Source organism: Rhamphochromis longiceps, linkage group LG22 (assembly GCF_057381845.1).
Source record: "Rhamphochromis longiceps isolate RC_006_pf linkage group LG22, R_longiceps_female_GT1.1, whole genome shotgun sequence".
In the NCBI taxonomy this organism is placed as follows: Eukaryota; Metazoa; Chordata; class Actinopteri; order Cichliformes; family Cichlidae; genus Rhamphochromis; species Rhamphochromis longiceps.
Window position 1 is genome coordinate 8,714,035 of NC_140577.1, and position 20,629 is coordinate 8,734,663.

At 39.8% G+C, this 20,629-nt stretch overlaps 1 protein-coding gene across 2 annotated transcripts; it reads left to right on the forward strand.

The window, feature by feature from the left end:
• The first annotated feature begins 444 nt into the window (after positions 1–444).
• Positions 445–17,335, forward strand: lipea (lipase, hormone-sensitive a). 2 transcript variants are annotated; one of them, XM_085396689.1, is made up of 11 exons: positions 445–485; positions 5,761–6,008; positions 7,874–8,158; positions 8,664–8,754; positions 8,866–9,011; positions 9,104–9,289; positions 9,683–9,832; positions 9,994–10,138; positions 10,644–10,871; positions 13,238–13,617; positions 16,079–17,335. In XM_085396689.1, the coding sequence occupies exons 1-11, from the start codon at positions 476–478 to the stop codon at positions 16,304–16,306; spliced, it is 2,097 nt and encodes a 698-aa protein (XP_085252815.1). In that variant the 5' UTR covers positions 445–475; the 3' UTR covers positions 16,307–17,335. The 2 variants fall into 2 exon arrangements, with proteins under 2 accessions (XP_085252815.1, XP_085252816.1); XM_085396690.1 differs by lacking the exon at positions 445–485 and adding an exon at positions 2,901–3,082.
• Positions 17,336–20,629: the final 3,294 nt, after the last annotated feature.

The following is a 20,629-nucleotide window of genomic DNA, read 5'->3' on the forward strand; positions in this document are numbered from 1 at the left end:
AATTCACTCTATTACAAAAACGATATGTCCAAATGAACAGAATCAACCTTTTTGGGACCCCGATAAGAAGTGAGCCACCTTTTTTAGTAAAGACAACCCAGGGTTAATCCTCAAGTTATCTTGATAGTAGTAGTAGAGGCCTCTAAGATGAAAGAACAGAGATTGCTTTACTTTGTAATTTGTCAAGGAAGACACCAATTGCCTTGCTTGTCCTGACTGTCCTGTCACTAATATATAGTGAATAAATGTCCTAGTCATCAGAACTTTGATTTAAATCAGATTATATAATATAATGGCTGCCATGGCATCAAAATATGCAGCTCAGTATTGACAATCCTTGTTTTTATCCCACCTGTGGATTAATAATAATGCTAACTGGTGTCATGGTAGACACGTGAACGCGCTTTTCTCACATGACGTTACCCAGCATTCTGCGGGCGAGCTCACAGAGATCGTCAGAAGATCAAGGAAGAAGATGCGGGAAGGTGAGTGAAGGCATTTACTACATAACCGCCCACATAACATAACATCTGTCGTGTTAGGCTCATCTGCACAGTGTTATCCAGCTAAACAAACGTTAGCGACGTTTTAGGTGGTTGTATCTGTTTGTAAACGGTGGCATTTGGCAGTATTGGAGGAGGACGCGCTTACAGTCCCGAAACTTCGCGTTATGGGCGAAGTTGTCACCGGTAGCAAACTGTTGCTCGTTGTTAGCTTCGACAGTGGGCGCGTTTTCAGCGTTTAAGATATCCGGTTTGCTGTTTAAAACGCGGAATGATACAGACTGTAAATGTGAAACCAATGTCCGGGAAGACAAGTGATAGTGATAGCGGACAGAGCAGCCTGCTACCGCTGTTGCTGACAAGTGTTTGCTACTGTTAGCTGTTTAGTTTGAAAGGGGTTGCCATGTGACAAGCCAGGCTTTTTATTTTGATAAATAAAGAGATTTAGCAGGGAAGCAAGTTTGCTCACGTCGAAAGAGGCGTGGACTCATCGTTAAACAGATGTCACCAAGCTGCCACGAATGATCATTTAGTTTAGTTTTGGTTATGTAACTTCGAAACTGAAACACGGAATCACTGTAATATTATCACAAAACCGGACCATTGCAGGTGGAACAGTGAGTCACGTTTCACATCTGGCCAGCGGCAGAGTGAAATTATAATTTAGGGTGTTGTTTCGGTCTAAGTGTTGATTGCGTTGTCCATTGATATTCGTTTACATTTTAAACTCCAGTTGTTAAAATGTAAACAAAACGGACTCATTTAGTAATGAGCAGTAATAATCCTACCTTTAGACAACATAAACTAGTAGCAAGTATTAAAATATATGTATATGTAAAAGATAAAGTAGTTGCAGTTTCATATGTGAGGAGCCATGGATGGTGAGCCACAAGCACCACCCTTTTGTGAGGTAGTTTTTGTTGTTTTTCCACAGACAAACATAGATAGATGGCCCTGTGCTGAGGATAAGTAGGCTAACATGAAAGCAGCTTCATTCAAGTTTGTGAAGGAAGGGGAAAAGGGATCTGCAGCATATGAAAGGCAGTGGTTGCCAAATAATATCAAGAGCTGCAGCTAAATAGTGTCTAAAAGCACAAAATAAGATTAATCGTCTGATCAGACTTCTGAAAAGCTCAACAGGAGAAAAAAAGAAAATGCAAAGAAGTGCAAGTGATCTCTTTTTGTAGGGTTTTCGAAGAACTTACACAGATCTTCGAAGTATAGCCATAAGGAATAAACTTTCCTGATGATGTTCCCAAGAACTGAGGTTTATTTGTGGTTGGGGTCCTAGTTACCACTGGTGTTTCTAAGAAACAGTGGAGCTGAATGATTCTTTGAAATTTCACTTTGACCTTTACATTGGGAACAGTCTCAGAAAAGGGAAGTGAACAGAGTTTTTGTTATCTGTAGGCCTGCAGCGAATCAGCAAGTAACTTGATTACACACAAAAAAAACCTCAACACAATCTATTTGCTTTGGTGATTTCTTTAATCCACAACTCTGTAACACTTAGTTGTCACCATTCAAAGGCAAGTGTTTCTTCCACTAAAAATAAACCTGTAGTAGAAGTGTATATAAGAGCCCCCACTGTGAATGCAGAGTATTACAACATTAAATCCGTCCAGGCCCCAGTTTTTCAACAAAAAGACTGATAACACAACAGCAGTAGTGACAGTGATGGTGTCATAGTTGAGTGTGAAGCTAAAGCTGGAGAAGTTCAGATAAACTCCTAACCCAATCTGATACCATGTTTGAATTGGGCAATTTGCTGAAAGCTGATGAAAGCAGTGCTGTTTTCTGTCACAACAGTAGGTACAACAAGCAGGGGGGAATCTAAGAGGGTGACATTATTTCAACTCTTTGATAACATTATTTTGCATATTTATTATAAAATCGGAATTAAATTGTTTTACAACTACGGATGTTCCTGGCTACTAAGTTCCTTGTCGACTAAACAAGGAAAGTAAATTAGACTAACCAACTAGGCTAAAACTAAAATTTACACTCAGATATAAAGCCAAATTTGGGAACTGTTTTATGTCCAAAGCCTTTTAAACAAAGACAATTTAAACCTTTAATCCCATTCTTCAATAACGAGTCATGTTGCTTAACTGTGCAGCACCTTGCATGGTGCTTTATAAACATTGCACATTGTAGTCCAGACAGTGAAGAAGAAAAACACTAAATTAATGTTAAATATGATATAAAAACATGTTACTGCAAACATGTTAATGGGTTGTTAAAAACATGACAAATTACCACCTGAAAAATGAATAAACCCTGACTAAAAAGGGTGATTTTGTGCCGTGTTTTTTGCACGCTGTTTGAAAATTCATGGCAACCGCTTCAATGAAAGTTCAAATCTAAAATAACAAAAAGATAAGTCATCCATCCTTTTTCTTCTGCTTATCTGAAGTTGGGTCATGGGGACAGCAACCTAAGCAGGGAAGCCGAGAATTCTCTCTCCCCACCCACCTCCTCCACCTTATCAAGGGAAACGTCGAGGTGTTCCCAGGCCAGCCGCTGCATACATCGGTCGGACCAGCTTACCCAGAAGGCCTCAGCTGACTCCTTTCGATGTATGACTAGACTCCTCTGCATACATGATACGTTTATCTGCGATCTAATTTTTTCACCTTTAAAAGAACTAGCAATAATAGCGTTAACAACAAATCAGGCCGAGGTTAACAGATTTAATGTCGTTTCTCATCATATGCATCTGGTAGTAGATGGTTGCATGACATTAGGACACAACTATTTACTGGCATCGTGTATCAATTAATGTATAAAACAATTAGATTAAATGACTATTACATCTGGTACCGACTAGTGACAGTAGCAACGGTTAGTCAACTATTTGGCTAGTCACACACAGTAGTTAACTAACTACTTAAACATCTAAAAATAAAGGCAAACCAGTAAAGTTTTGCATGGGCCACTGACCTGGCACTGTAAGGCTGGGCACTGAATTATTATTAACATCAATTATTAACATTATCAGCATCTACACCATCAGAACTTTTTCTGCACCATGAAATTTTACATCAAACCGCAGGTTAAGCCTCAGTTCTGAGAATGCTGATGTACTCGCTTTTCTTCATTGCACATGCTCATTTATAGGCTTGCAAACTCACTTATTCACTACCACATGTAAACACACAGACAACACACACCAAATCTACTTCATCCTGAAGATATAATAATGTCAGAACTCTTATTTTTCCATCTGTTAATGTAAGTATGTATACCTATTTTTATCTAATATCACCATACTTCAGATTATTTAATTTTGCATTTAAGAAAATATTTTCTTAAGAAATATGTTTTTGATATGGCACGCAAATACAGCAGTAAGGTTTTTTTTTGACAAATGTGGATTGCAGTGAAACTAATAAAAATATTGCAATGTCAAAAATCAGCAGTTCATTTTACTCTGTTGAATATTTATTATTGCTCAATTAGCGATAGAATAGCTGATTACTATAATCTATAGCTGCAGCCCTTTCCTCTGTGCGAGCTTGTTTCTAACTGCTGTTTAGTGGGCTTTGCAGGCAGATGTGCATCACACTGCAGCCCTTATAGCATTAAAATATTGTGAGAAGCCTAAAGGTCATCTCTCTAAGGCACGGAGTGCTGCCCAGAAATGGAAAAACACAATCGACCATGTGTCAAAACTGCGACAAAGCTTTCAGTGTTTATGAGCATCTCCACATTTGGCACGGTGTCCCGATTTCACTCTTCGCTGCAGGCTCTGCGCTCTGACAGCTGCTGCTGACATGAAAGATTTTACTTTTCTTTTTTTAGTAAAGCCACACCACACACACTGGTCCATTGTCTCCATGATCATTTCCACAATGGCTTTTAATGTAGCACGACGATGCATGTTAAACTGTGACTGCTCTTTTTATTAATCATCATATGCAATATGATCTTTAGTGGGTGAATGTCCTCTCCTGTGTTGTGTGTGTGTGTGTGTGTGATATTTAGGAACGCATTAATTCAACTTTTTCCAGTTTTAATTCAATATAGGGTGCCAATTAGACACCAGTGTTGAATTAAAAAACTATTCCTCACTGTGGGAAGAGACTGGGAAGAATTCTTTATGTGTAAAGAAACATCTAGTTTGACTTTCCTTTAATTGATCAGAGTCTGCTGATTCTGGAGTGCAGGATAGCAGTTTCTATTCCTGCTTTATGACACATGACTGTTAAATTGAAATAATCCTAATAAAAAATTAAAAGCATTCCAACAAGTGCTACAGCAAACATAACGGGTGAACAGATGGGCCCATAGATCAGCTCTTTACCACTGACAGCCGATCCAGCTTTTGTTAGTCGGGATTGAATGGGTATCAGATCCGAATCGAATTGGTGCATCCATGGTGGACAATCCCACGACACTTTGGGTAACCCTGTGTATGTAGTTTGTTTCCTTTTTTAGTTGGAAGTTTGTTTTTTGTTTCATGTTTTGCAAAGTTCTGTGTTGGAGGTTGTTGAACTCCAAGCCTCAAGGTCTGGTGTCCTGCAGGTTTTAGATTTCACCCTGCGTCAACACACCTGAATCAAATGATTAGTTCATTACCAGATCTCTGGAGGACTTCATAACGTGTTGTGAACGTAATTTAGCCATTTAAATCGGCTGTATTGGATCAAGGACACATTTAAAACCTGGAGGACACCGGACCTTGAGCCCTGGAGTTCCCCGACCCACAGCTAAATCATCAAATGTAAGACATCATGCAATGTGTCGTTGTCAGGGAAGGTAAATAGTGTTGTTACAGCAAAGATGTTGCAACGTGACATTGTTATATTACTTAAACATTTTTTTCAAGATTAATTGCTGACAATATGATGCAGCACAGACCCAATGGCCAGTACACTACTGGATACCTTCCCAGTTATATTATAATAAAGGGCGTGAATTCATTTCATTTTCATTTGGAGATGCACCATCTTTGCCATTACAGAAGTCTTCCACAGATTTGTTTATTATTTTGTGACTGCCACGTTTTCTCCTTATCTTTATTGCTCTTTATTGCATAACAGTCAGCTGCTCTCATGAGGTCAGTTGAACTTCAACCCTTGAACAGAGTAATCACTGGCAATGAGATCACTGCGATCTTTGGGCTTCCCCTAAGTCTTTTATTTAGATGTATAAAGCGCACATCAGAGGTTTGCTGTATCGACACAGAGAGCTTCAAATGAATGACAAGTTTCACTCGGCGGTCTCTTCTTCTTTCTCTCTCTTTCCTTCACAGCCCCAGAAATGGATTACGAGGTTGTGTTTGCAACCTTGGAGAAAGTGTGCCAAGACAACATCTCTGTTTTTTGCGGGCCTTCTCGTTTGCCACACGGCACTGCTGTTGAGCGTCTGGTCACTTGTGTGAAACAGATTCAGGAACATGGTCGAGCCCTGGAGCCTGTAGTAACCAGCTTCACCGCCGTCTATCACCATTATGACTTTGATGCACAAACACCCGGGAATGGCTACCGCACGCTGGTCAAGGTATGACGGTGGCTGGACCGTGTGTGTTATGTGACTAACAGTGTGTTTGGTTTTTCACATCTTTGGTTTAAATCATTAGAAAAAAATCTGTTTATTAGATTGTAGGTTATTGCATTTTAACAACAACAACATTTTAATATTTGTATTTCTGCAAATATTAGAAGTGTGGGGTTCACATGATTCAAGTACAGATTCACTCATTTTTATTGATCTATTTATCCATTTTCTTCTGCTTATCGAGTTCAGGATAATGGGAGGGTTGGACCTTATTGTTTTTGCTCAGTTAACATATTTTTCCATTTAGGTTTTTCATTTGAGTTTTTTTTTTTTCAAGTTTATAGAAATTCAGCAACAATATAAAAATATCAATTCAGTTCAGGAGATCTTTTTTATGTGTAAACCTTAAATTTAAAAAAAATCTGTTGATATCTTGAGTTATACAGACACTCCTAAAGCATGAGAAATAGTAGACATTGTGCATAGGAATAAAACAAATTAACAATTAACAAACAAACTAAGTAATGCAAAAGTCTGTAGAAGACTGACAAAATATGATATCAGTCTGATTAATTGTCTGCAGTGAGTTAACCCTTTAAGACCTACCATAGAACCAAGTCCGCCAGAGCTTACTTTATATTTTTACATGCTGTGGAGCCATTTTAGGGAATATTTCAAGTTGCTATACATCAATACAACTGTTATAGCCCAAATTTTAATAATATGTATGCATTAAGTCCATAGTAACTACATAAATTGCAAAAAAGTGCAATAAACTACAAAAAAATTGAAAATCGTTTTTGTTTTTTTTACATATATTTCTACTTCGAGAAATTTAAGAGGCTTATCCCTCAAAACTTTAAATACAAAAAAGTTGCAAAAAAATAGTTTACAACAACAGGAAATTTATTTTGAGTGTCTTCATAATTTTATTTTTGAGATACACCAATTTTTATTTACTGCAGAAGAAACTAAAATAAATCCTATAATGCAAATTTGCAAAGAAAACAGCAGGTGCATCAAAATAAACGATTTAAAGCAGTTCAATTTGAGTTCTAGGCATCCCAGAAACTATTCAGAAAAGCATGAAGTCTAACATGACTTTTAAAAACACCAGAATAGGCTTATAAGGCCTATAAATAAAAAACTACATTTTCTGTGAAAATGACGTCACTTCCGGTTACGGGCAGGTAATGGCGGACATGCGATAGTTCGCGCTGACGTCAGTGTAGGAAGTGTTATTAACAGCTGATCGGATCGGCAAAGCCTGTTTCTGGAATATTATGTTTTTGTTCCTGCAAGCGCTTTTTATGCAATTTTTGCAAAGCTTTATGTGGAAGGAAAACGTGACCTAGGACAAGCTGATGGCATAAGATGTAAGTACAACTCCTCCGGTTTTATATGCAAAAAAATTATTGCGCTAGCTTACGCGGTTCCGGTTCTACAGGGTTTTAAAAATAGTTACGCAAAACGGAGCGTGCCCGCTCCGACCGGCTTTAAAGGGTTAAAGTACAAACTCTGCAAATTGGAAAACAACCACAAAATTCTTTAATGGTTTAAAAATGGTTGACTTCCTGTGTGGTTTAAGGTTTGGTGGTTACACTACTGTGAAATGTAGTTCTTCCTTAAGTTTATATAGTAGGTACCAAGATTGAACCAAGATTAAAACAATCTTAAATTTTCATAGGTTTTGGAGCACATCATAAATGTTATAATAATCACTACAGATATAAAAAGCCCATCATCTCAGTGTGTGATTGGGCTGCATGAGAGCCTTTTTTAAAATTAACTATATTTCATGAAAAGCCATAATAAACATGTGCATTTCATGTATGCCTTCCAACCTCTCATCCTGTTTCTTCTTTCAGGTCTTGGAGGCTTGCCTTTTGCACATCATCCACAAAGCCCGTTACATTGCCTCCAGTTACAGCAACCCCTTCTTCAGGGTTGACCACAACACGTCTGAGATGGAGGCGTACTGCAGCGCCCTTTGCCAGCTCCGAGCTCTTCTCCATCTCGCCCAGCAGCTGATCAACGACAACGACTGCGGCCAGCTGTACTCCCTGCAGGACAAGGACCTGAGCCGCAGCTTTGTGCAGGAGTACTCCTCCATGCACAAAGCGTGTTTCTACGGCCGCTGTCTGGGCTTTCAGGTCAGCTAACAGTGGAGACATATTTGTAATCAACTTTATTGTTTTATTATATATATATATTTTTTTGTTGGTTTGATTTGTCAATTCTGCCACCTGCAGCCCTGCAGTAGGTTTTAGACTTTTCCCCTAATAAAAACATGACAAGGATTTTAACTGCGATTTAATTTCTGGCAGCTTAAATTACATTTATTTTTATTATTTAGAAATAAAAGCAAAGGCTTCACAGACTATCATTAAGTACTGTAATATAGGCTCATTACGCTTACTATATGCAGATTAGGCAAGTTTACACTGGGCCCCATGAACTAAGGCCCAGCCACCAGATGCTCCTGGGCCTGGTTCCAGGGCGAGCCCCTGGTAACCCTGTCCCAGGCAGGGTGAACCGATCCCTAGGTCTTTCACACAAGTCTCTTATGTTTTGTGGTTGTAATTAATACTTAAAAATAAGTAAGAGCCCTGTCTTTTGAATGTATTTATTAAATGCCCCTCTTATTTTGTTTCACAGTACTCCCCTTCCATTCGCCCATTCCTGCAGACTGTTGTCATAAGTATGGTTTCATATGGAGAAACCTATGGTAAACAACAGTCAGGCTTAGGTGAGGTTTTTTTTATTTTATTTAGGATGTTGTCAAAAGTTACATTTCCTTCTTCTGAATGGGCATTTTTACCTTTAACCATCTTTAAAATAAGTATCTGTCCTCCTTTAGGAACAGCAGCCTTGTCTCTCCTCACATCAGGGAAGTATGTTATTGATCCAGAGCTCCGGGGCGCTGAGTTTGAGCGCATTACCCAGAATCTGGACATGCAGTTCTGGAAGTCCTTCTGGAACCTCACAGAGTCCGGCCTATTAACAGTAGGCAGAATCACAGACTCCTTCTTTTGCTTGTCTTTTACCTAAAGTTATCTTCAGCATTTGAACTTTCTTCCATTTCTTACTCTTTTCAGGGCTTCAACAGAATAGCCTCCAAACAAGTGCAAGTAAACTTCACCATGACCGTGCCTCCAGTCACTCTACGCCTTCCTCTGGCCTCCGACCCCAGGCTCTCTGTCACCGTGTCACCTCCAATAGCTCACTGGGGCCCCGGGCCAGTCCACATGCGTCTGATCTCCTATGAACTCCGAGAAGGACAGGTGAAGGTCAACAACTCGTAGAGTAGAAGAAGAAGAAAAAAGACATTTTATGTAGAGAAGGCATTTAAAAGACTATAATATGTAAATACAGTTGTTGACACGACTGACCAATATGGTGAGGATCAGACTTTTTACAGAATAAGTGCAGTAAATAAATTCTGTATTTTTTGTATTATGTGTTTTTGAGATTGGATAAAACTAGTAGAGCTATTTTAGTAACCAGTAAAATTTGCTTATGGATGGGCAATGAAAAATGAGCACAGGGGAAATATTCAAGGTTTTCATTAGAGAGCTGCAAAAATGTGGTTGTACACATGCTGAAAGATGACTTCTGTTAAAAGACTTGATTGCTTTGTTTACTTTATTTTATGATCTCATCCTTTCACTTTACAGGACAGTGAAGAGCTTCTAGTTTTGTCCCGTGCTAAGCCTCCCCCCATCTCCACCCATCTGCCCTGGGTACAGAAACAGCCTCGCTCCCCCTGGCTGCTCATCCACTTCCATGGAGGGGGCTTTGTGGCCCAGACTTCGAAGTCTCACGAGGTACAAAACAGAAGACAGACTTTTTTCTTTTTTATCTGTCATAGCTGTTCTGATTAATTCTACTCAAATTCCAATGATAATAATAGTAACAGGTAGCATTAGATCTTGCATTCCTGTGAAAATAAATTAATCGCATGCCTTTTAACCCACTCGTGTTGCAGAACTATCTTCGCAGCTGGTCGAAGGAGCTGAATGTCCCGGTCCTCTCCGTCGACTACTCTCTGTCACCTGAAGCACCCTTTCCCAGAGCTCTAGAGGAATGTTTTTACGCCTACTGCTGGGCACTGAATAACTGTCACCTGCTGGGTCAGTGTGTGTTATCTTACTGTAAAGCTAAACTCATTGTAATTCATGGACCACATGTTGCCTAATTTGATTTAAAGTGGGGCAAACCAGTAAAACCAGTCCATAATGACCTATTTTTTTCAAATTTCGTCTTTCTTATAAGTTTTTCTGAGAATTTTTGAAACTGTTCATGAACCCCAAAGCCAAGAAAGCCATAAAATCATCCTTTACCCCACTCTCTACTTTTTATACTTTAGGAATTTTCTCTTGTTTAATTTTTTCTCATGAGAGATTAATTTAAAAACAGATGATAAATAGTCTGAGATATCTTAAGTTAAAAAAAGTACACAACAGTACACCACACATAAATGACTGCATTTACTGCAAGTAGTAGATTGAGCACTAGATTGACAAAATCATGGCAGGAAGTATTTTTACAGTTTAAAAATATCACAACAGCACATCTGAATCTGCAGCCATGGCCCCAAAGAATTATTGTGGGAATTATTTTTGTTTTTATTGTCAGGCTCCACTGCAGAGCGAGTTTGTCTGGCAGGCGACAGTGCTGGAGGGAATCTCTGCATCACCGTGTCCATGAAGGCCATATCCACCGGCATCCGAATCCCTGATGGCATTATGGCCGCCTACCCCGCCACTTTGCTCACCACCGATGCTTCACCCTCCCGCCTGCTCACTCTCATTGACCCGCTGTTGCCTCTAGGTGTACTCACCAAGTGCATTAATGCTTATGCAGGTATGTGTGTGTGCAGGGCGTGTGTGCCTGCATGGAGATCAGGTGTGTTGTTTTACAGATCATTTAACACAAGTACATCCAGGTGCCACCTGACAAGAACACGGAATATTAAGAGGATTTATGTATAAACCGTCAAATGCGGGAGGAAAAACTTACGATTTGTCTGCCCTGTCAAACTTCTAATTAAGCATGTACTAAAAACAAAATCCGTGCCTACCTTCGATTTAATCTTCATTGCACCGCCTAGATGTCTTCCTGTTGTCAGCCACGCATAACTGCCAAAGCAAAAACTGGAAGGTTTCAGTCATGTGACCTGTTGTTCACTTGTTGTTAATTACCAAAAACAAAGACATGTATTTATCACCATCATTCTAATAATATAAGTGTTTCATGCTTTGTCTGAGTGGACCTGTACTATATGTGGTTCTGCTTTTGCTGTCATACCACAACCATTTTTAAACCGGGAAATAATGACATAATTTCAACAATGGCCGCCCCTCCCTGAGCCTCATTCTGCCAGAGGTTTCTTCCTGTTAAAAGGGAGTTTTTCCTTTCCAGTGTCGCCAAAGCGCTTGCTCATAGGGGACATCTGATTGTTGGGTTTTCGCTGTTTTCTCTGTATTATTGTTGGGGTTTAGCCTACAAAAACAATGTAAAGCGCCTTGAGGTAACTGTTGCTGTAATATGGCACTATATAAAGAGAACTGAGTTGAGCTGAGTCTGCTGGCAGACTGGGCAGACTGGGTATAATTTGGTATATTTAATGAAGCCATGCAAACATTTTCCTTAATATCTGTAAATATATTTACAAGTTACATCCTCATGTAAGTTGTAGCCGTCATAGATTCAGGATATACCTTCTTAATAAACAACCTTAAGCTCTGTTAAAAACTGGAACCAAACAATTTTACACTTAATCCAAGTGTCACAATCTAAAGCCAAAAGCACATTTTTTTTCTATAAGCATCAATATCATGGGATATACTAGCAGCCCTGCACCAATTTAATGTCTGTGATGCAGAGTAACAAAAACCAGCACTGGTACTCTGGAAGTTTGATCTGCTTTCTGATCATTTCCAGATAATTAACTTTTAAAAAGATCATTTTGGCTAAAATTTGAAGGCTTGTATAGGCAAATTAGTCAGCCGGCGTAGAGACGAATCACAGAATCTATTATTAAAAATGTACAGAGCAGATTACATCCTGGCTGTCTCAATGCATTTTAGAGCTGAATGTTAATGTGACGGTTGATACACACAAAGGAGCCGCAGCAGACGTGATGAAGCCTGCTCGTCAGTTATGAGCAGCAGAGATCTGGGTGTGTTTATTAGCGCTCTGGAATGTAACTGCTGTAAAACAGTCTGAAAATAACGCATTATTTTTATGATTCACCGCTTTGTTTTTACTGACACTGCTCCCTCTCTTTATTTATTTTTTGGCTCACTCCACCACTGCCTCTCATTCTCTGACTTCATTACTGGCGTAATAAGCCAAAAGATAAAGCCAGCACAGCCTCACCAATCCATTAATGCTCATATTTCACATATCTTACATTTGTTTTGCTGTTCTTCATCTGGTTTCTTTTAGGTTCCTGAGTTGTTGTTGTTTTAACGATGGCACTTGTTGCGTTTGTCTTCTTGCACCCAGCTGCACCCAAGAAGTGTTTCAGGGTCAAAAAGAGACTGAGTGTTGTAATCCCCCAAGACTCTATTGGTATACAGACAATAGTACATCTAGATTTAAATCAAGGTGAAAATGAGAAGACTTACTGGAATAAAGTCTCAAAGTTGTAGTTGGGTAGTAGTTGTGATACAACTGTTCACGATCATCAGTTATATTTGAGACTGAAGCAGAAGGTCTCTGTCAAAGATAATCCAAGAGTTATTCAATAGATGTTCGGTGGATTTAATACCAAGTGCTTCTGAAGCTGTTTTTTCAGTTGTTTTTCTCAAGTACAACTTACTAACCGCTGAAAAGACTTTGAAATACAACCCTCTTATAACCATACAGTGCTCTGTATAGTTACACAGTCAAACCCTCTATCTACCTCTCATCCATGGCCACTTTAAAATCACTAATAGCATGTTTTTGGACTGTGGGATTGAGCTGGATACAGAAAGCCTCTGTTCATATGTGACAAATTCTTCTCATGTATAAGCAATAGAACACCCTCTTTTTAAAGTACCTTAAAAAGTACTTGTAAAACTCTTAGGTATTGGGCATATCTGCTGATTTGTAGTTCAGTGGATATTCTCTAATAATTCACAAGTGTGTGCCAGACTCGTGTGTGGGTTTTTTGTTTTTGTTGTTTGTTTTTCTTTACGGTTGCTGTTTCCTCTGCTGACTAAACGTTGGTATCCTCTCAGGTATAGACTACCAGACGGTGCAGCCTGCAATGGGGAGCAGCACTCTGAGCACTCTGAGTAGAGACACGGCCATGCTGCTCAGTGATCTCACTCAGGGTGCCTCTAACTGGATCCAGTCCTTTCTGGACCCAAGGCGGACTTCAGGTCGCTCGCTCTCCCGCTCGTCTTCACAGAGACAGACTGAAACCCACATGTCCAACCAAGCTTCCGTACCCAACTCTGGAGCTCAGCTTTGTTACCCACAAGGCTTTGAGCCTCTGCGCTCTGAGTCTCTTGCTATGGTTAACCCAACATCCTGTCCAGTTATAAAGAATCCATTTGTGTCACCCCTGCTGGCTCCCAACAGCATGCTGAAAGGCCTGCCACCTGTGCACATAGTGGTAAGAAAGGAGATGGAAAGAGTTCATGTTTAGATTAGGATTTGGGCAACTTTTGGAATTTCTAGCCATAAAACTCGATTTGTTGTCACACAATAGACACCTCTGTCTTTTTCTTTAGTTGATTAGTTTTGCCCATGGGCTTCACACTCATAGACATCCAGTATACATGGGTGTATACATATATTCGCCCATGTATACTAAAGGCTGCCCAAAGTATATTTGAAACTAATGTTTTTCTTTACTTAATTATCACTCTAACCAGTGGATAACAACAATCCCCACACTTTTATTTTGAAGTTCAGTCACTGCTTACTAGCGGTGGCCTTCTTGACTGGTTCTCCATGCATGGGGTTAGATCGATGAGCGGGTCTGTTGCCTCTTTTCCACTAGTGCCTTCTCTGCTCGCCTTGACTCAACTTGAGAAAAGTCCTGTGATGTCATCTGTGTCTGACACAAACAACAAGTGACAATGGAGGACATCGAGACGATATGGTATACAGTGGCTTGCAGAAGTATTCGGCCCCCTTGAACTTTGTCACATTACAGCAATTTCATTGGAATTCCACGTGAAAGACCAACAAAGTGGTGCACACGTGAGAAGTGGAACGAAAATCAGACATGATTCCAAACATTTTTTACAAATAAATAACTGCAAAGTGGGGCGTGCGTAATTAATCAGCCCCCCTGAGTCAATACTTTGTAGAACCACCTTTTGCTGCAATTACAGCTGGCAGTCTTTTAGGGTTTGTCTCTACCAGCTTTGCACATTTAGAGACTGAAATCCTTGCCCATTCTTCTTTGCAAAACAGCTCCAGCTCAGTCAGATTAGATGGACCACATGGCTTGTGGCAAACTGAAAACAGGACTTCTTATGGTTTTCTGTTAACAGTGGCTTTCTTCTTGCCACTCTTCCATAAAGGCCAACTTTGTGCAGTGCATGACTAATAGTTGTCCTATGGACAGATTCCCCCACCTGAGCTGTAGATCTCTGCAGCTCGTCCAGAGTCACCATGGGCCTCTTTGCTGCATTTCTGATCAGCGCTCTCCTTGTTCGGCCTGTGAGTTTAGGTGGACGGCCTTGTCTTGGTAGGTTTACAGTTGTGCCATACTCCTTCCATTTCTGAATGATTGCTTGAACAGTGCTCCGTGGGATGTTCAAGGCTTGGGAAATCTTTTTGTAGCCTAAGCCTGCTTTAAATTTCTCAATAACTTTATTCCTGACCTGTCTGCTGTGTTCTTTAGACTTCATGGTGTTGTCGCTCCCAATATTCTCTTAGACAACCTCTGAGGCCGTCACAGAGCAGCTGTATTTGTACTGACATTAGATCACACACAGGTGCACATTTAGTCATTAGCACTCATCAGGCATGTCTGTGGGCAACTGACTGCACTCATACCAAAGGGGGCTGAATAATTACGCACACCCCACTTTGCAGTTATTTATTTGTAAAAACAAAAATGTTTGGAATCATGTATGATTTTCGTTCCACTTCTCACATGTGCACCACTTTGTGTTGGTCTTTCACGTGAAATTCCAATAAAATTGATTCATGTTTGTGGCTGTAATGTGACAAAATGTGGGAAAGTTCAAGGGGGCCGAATACTTTTGCAAGCCACTGTACCTACTGCTCTGTGTATTGCTTTTTGTCTGACGTATGAGCCACATTGTTCGTTTTTATTCTGGTCTTCGAAATGCTGGTTTTGTTTTTTTGTGAAGGAGTTGCTCTCATGACTCATTGAGTGATGCCATTGATTGGACAATCAGTGGCATGCAGTCCATTGACGTCACCTTTTCAGATCAACTTCGCTCATTTGAAATCCCGGTTGAGCAGGTACTTAAAAAGTACCTGTTACCAAGTACTATCACTTATTGGAAAACCCTAAAAACTGAGTTGAGCCGAACTGAGTAGGTACCACTGGAAAAGGGCTATTGTGTTAGTCTTTTGACAGACTGTCTATTGTGTACCCTGTCTCTGTCCTATGACAGTTGGGATGAGCCCCAGATCTCTCGCCTGAACAGAAAAAAATAGGTGGAATAGAAAAACATTGATTATGACTCCAGCAGAAAGACATAACAAGAGAGTGTTTCTAAAGCAACTTTATTGCTGTGGCTGGCTCAAAAGGCTGCAGAACAGGGAGGCACATGGAACACATTTAGATACATTTAGAAAGGGTAAAAGAAAAGTTTTGTGAGAGGAACGAGGAGAAAATTTGACCACAGGCAGAGGTCCAATCACATGTGCTTCGAGACTGTCATTTGAGACAATATGTAGCACTCACAGATCATTGGTAGCTGAGTCACACAGTGGCTCAACGGGACAGATGCTCTAGAAAATGTACTAGATACAAAAGGCACTTTTAACATTTAGCTTACTTGATTTCTCCTCATAAAGTCCAGTGTGAGTTGAACTGCAGTCTATTACTCACAGCAGAATTTGAATTGACTCTTCCTCCCACGCAGGCCTCTGCTCTCGATGCCCTGCTGGACGACTCTGTGATGTTTGCCAAGAAGCTTCGAGACATGGGCCAACCTGTGAGTCTGACAGTGGCGAAGGACCTCCCACATGGCTTCCTCAGCCTGTACCAGCTCTCCAAGGAGACGGATGTGGCTGCAGAAGTCTGCGTAGCACGAATAAGGGAGGTTTTTGAGCAAGAAAACCCACCGCACGATCTTGTGGAAGAGACTTAATTAAACATGTGTTAAGAGTGCCAACTTATCGGGATGACTGATCCAATATTCTTGGGACTTCTAAATAAAGAAAAAAAGAGAGAGAAAGATCTGACAGAAAAGTGAAAAAGAAACAAATGAGGAGGAATTACAAGCACAAAGTGGAGGAAGCTTTGTCGTTCTGCACTTTAACCCCGCACAGCGTTTTCTGTAGGTAGTCGCGTTCAAGAGAACCACTGAAAACTTCTTACAACCAGCTTTAATAGGATCCTAATAATAATAATAACGACAAAAAACATAGTTATGAAGTATTTTTCTACCAGGATTTACATGTTTACAATCTGTTGAACATTCAGAGTATCACAGACTGACAGAAATTTAACTCAGAAAATCACAATAACCAGCTCTTGTAGTAATTTATCACCTGATGGAAGATTTCTGAAGTCAGTAAGCTGCTGTGCCTAAAATTCAAAGCTGTCTAAACATATACGATCTATGTTAGAAACACTTTATTTCACAATGCCTACGTCAAACTGACCGGTGTTAATGGTTTACTTGTATAGGAATCACCTTCCAGATGCACTGTAGTATTATTATTATTATTATTATTATTATTATTATTATCATTATTATTGTTATTTGGATAAGGTGTGTCATCTGTTTTGGGTTGTTGGGTTTTTTGTTGTTTCTTTTTTTTACAGTTTGTTACATGTTTACTTACCATTAAAAAGGCCATCACCTTGTATTTACCAGCAGTATCTGGTACCAGCGTGAAAGTAACTTTATAAGGTGTAAATTAACTGTTTTATCATGTTGTTATTCTTTCACAACTGTTGAATAAAACTACACTCTGAAGTTTTTGCATTTGCATTTTTTTTAATGAGGTGCATGGTGATAACTCAGATTAGTGAATCTGAGCATTACCTGTCCTTCTTCAACGTTAGGTGTCACAGATGTTGACAGGAAGTAAACTTGCTTTTGATTAGTTTAAATTCAATGTTTATGTTGGTGGCAGTAAATGGTGAAATAAACGCTTTAGTTTTTAACACACTGATGGCTTTTCTCGTTTTCAAATTTTCAAGTGTGTGCAACTTTAGGATCACAGCCTTCATACGGATTGCTCTGTTGCCAGTCATTTCCTTCATTCTTGCAGTTTTTTCTCCCCTTTATCTGTCTGCGTCCTCTAATCGGACTCTGTCAGCTAAATAGCTGCGCTCAGCTTTAATGTTAAGATAAAAATGTTTGTCTGCTACAAGTGCAGACCTCAGTCCATTTCCTGGCTTATGTCACTCAACAGCAGCTGGCAATACTCTGAAGGAAACCTCGATCAATGATGGCAGAGTCATCAGTGCTATAAATAAGTCAAAACTGATTTAAACACAACCATCTAGCTCTATTAGAAAAGGAATTTGTGTGTCCACTCTTTCTACGTTTGCCTCGTTGTCCTTGAGTGAGGGCGTTGATGTGTCACATCAATTACAAAAATGTCCACGAGAAGTTTATAATTCCTGTTCCCATTGAAAGCCTCACATGGCGATACAGTTCCACCATCAGCAGCAACGTCACTGGGATCAAACCTGTTGAGCCAGCTCTTAGAGTTTAATAAGCATCTAGGATACCATTGTCACCAAGAGCACCAGTAAGTCTGAGGAACAGGAGTCAGCAGTCACTGTGTGATTCAAACACATCTTGGATATGCCTGTGTCTTTATCTATCTGGGTCAACGTTTCCAGTCTTTAAAAAGAAAAACAATATTATACCTGAGTTATTGTCCATCAAGAAAACAATAAGACCTTTCAGTATTAACATTTAATATGTGGTCTTTGTACTGTTTTCTGTGTTCTCTAGTGTTACTGTTTTACATAAGCTTGCATGGCAGGTTTTACTGACAACAAAAGTGAAACACATTCTGAACCCAGAGGTCACAGTGTGCATCACCTTAGCTTATCAGAATAACCTGTGAATCTGAGGGAATGTAACATGGCTCTCACATCCTCATATTTTGCAAGTTTTTTGAAAACATATACGGTACTTAAACCTGTATAAGAGCGGGGGGGGGGAGAAACCAAGAAAACTGCTGGTGTGCATCCCTCCTTAAAAGTCTAAGAGAGGAAAGAGAAGCTAACTTACAGTAGGTTCTGAAAGAATAAACACAGAAACGGGCAACTAAAAATGACAGTAAAGTAACATATTGGCTGGTAGTCACAGTTAATAATCCTTCAGATTATGGTATTATGGTCGTGATTTCCTGTGTGCTTCAGATAGCTCCAAAAGTAGTCCCAAATTTTATCTTTGTCTTTTGTATCATTTTTAAGTTTATTCAGCATGGACTCATAGGAAGCAGTCTCTGCCATTGCTCTGAGTCTTTCAGCTCAGGAAGTGCTGTAGTCTTCCAGTGCCTGAGGATAACCCTCAATGCAGTTACCAGTCCAACCATAACAACCGTAAAAACATTATTATGAATTCTTGGAATATGAGAACGGTCTCCTAACAAACACAATTCAGGAGTTAAGGGCACTTCTGATCCTGAACAACCTTTTAAAAGTGTGACGACTTCCTTCCAAAAAGGAGCTTTAAGGGAACATTTCCAAAAACAATGTAGGAAAGTCCACACCTCACTTTTACATTTCCAACAGAGATAGTCAGGCATAAGCTTCATGCTGTGTAATCTTGTTGGAGTATGATAATATCTATGCACAATTTTATATTGTATGCATTTGCTCCTCGCCTCCTTAACATAAATCCCATTTTCTACCAAAATTCCCGTCCATTTTATGTTTGGAATTGGTGCATTTAAATCTTTCTGCCACAAAGTTTTAATATTCGAACACCCACTTCTATTATCATTTACCAACTTATAAAAGCATTATGCTGTGTGGCGCTCCCGAGGAATATTTATAAAATTTAGAACAAGATTTCCATGTCCCCTTCTGAACTTGGACATCACACAATATCTAATTTGCAAATATCTCCAAAGACGTTCCTTCCCTTCCAATTTGTATGTTTGGACAAGATCTATATAGGACATAAATTCCCCATCTTTAAATGAGTCACTAATAACCTTTATGCCATGAGACTGCCACAATTTCCAAAACACCATTTTCTCCCCCCTATACGAACAGCTGGATTGTTCCAAAGCGATGAGTAAAACTGCACATGAGGTGATATTTTAAGAATTCTATATTCAGCCATACCTGGCTAGAGTGAAGCAAAATTGCGTTTGTTGAAGTGCGGCTTTGAGACAGCATACATTTTGGGTCATAATGGGTATAAATCTCAGACTCTATACTCAGCCATTCCTGTCCAGCTTGATTTTTTTCCCCAGTAATTAACCAATTTTGCCACCTCGAATGAGATTGAATATAGTCTTGGATCGGGTAAACTTAAGCCGCCCTTCTCTCTAGGGCCATATAATTTACTTAGCTTGATTCTTGCCCTTTTCCCATCCCACAGAAACTGCTTAATTAAGTTTTCATTCTGTTTGAAGAAAACAGGCAGTATCACATTTGGTAACATGATACGTAGTTGAATTGGGGAGCTATACTCATTTTTACAATATTTATTTTGCCCCACAATGAGATTTTTAATTTGCTCCACTTTTTTGCTCCCAGACGCCTTAACACTCACTCACATCCTGGGCCATCTGACCTCGGGAAATCACATGATAGGGTGGGGCCAGGTTTCACAATGAGCTCACCCGAAACCCTGGCTGATTGGGAACCACACCCGCTTTCACACCTTGGCTCATGTGATTAGGTAGAGGATCATCAGGGGGTCCTTTGTCCCTCTTTGGGGGGAAACTCCCACTGGGTTTAAATCTGGGACTCCCCACCATTGACCCTTAGAACTGAAGAAGCTTCTTGGATGAGAGGTGAAACATCTTCAAACACCTCGAAGAAGTCCAGACGCTTTTCTTTCCAAGCTCCTTAGACGTTTTTATTTTTAGTAGGACTGGGTCAAAATTGAGTTGGGGTAGGTCCTCCATATCTTGGCTTAGCCTAATCCCGAGATACTTCATCCCTCTAGGTACCCATCCTCAAATTAACCCTCTATTATTGACACTCTCTGGGATGTAGGTTAGATTTTTTTTAGCAAGAATGTAGCTGTTGCTCCCTCAGTATTAGCTGCCAGAAATGTTGCCTGAGCTAGGAAGCTTTTATTTACCATTCATCTCTGTACCAAACATTATGGGAAACAGGTTTACAATGTTAAGGAGTCAGAGCAGTAAGAGTGCATATTTGAACTCATTTGAACCCATTACGATCGGTAGGTGATTGTAACCTTGAGCAAAGAATGTGTGGGCAAAGATCTAAAACAACTGTGAGCTGTGTTTCAGGTAATTAG

What these genes read in the sequence shown, in the direction of transcription:
- lipea (XM_085396689.1), top strand. An exon ending in TAAACAACAGTCAGGCTTAG is followed by an intron (nt 8,755 to 8,865) that starts GTGAGGTTTTTT and finishes GTCCTCCTTTAG; the next exon opens with GAACAGCAGCCTTGTCTCTC. An exon ending in TGCCACCTGTGCACATAGTG is followed by an intron (nt 13,618 to 16,078) that starts GTAAGAAAGGAG and finishes CCTCCCACGCAG; the next exon opens with GCCTCTGCTCTCGATGCCCT.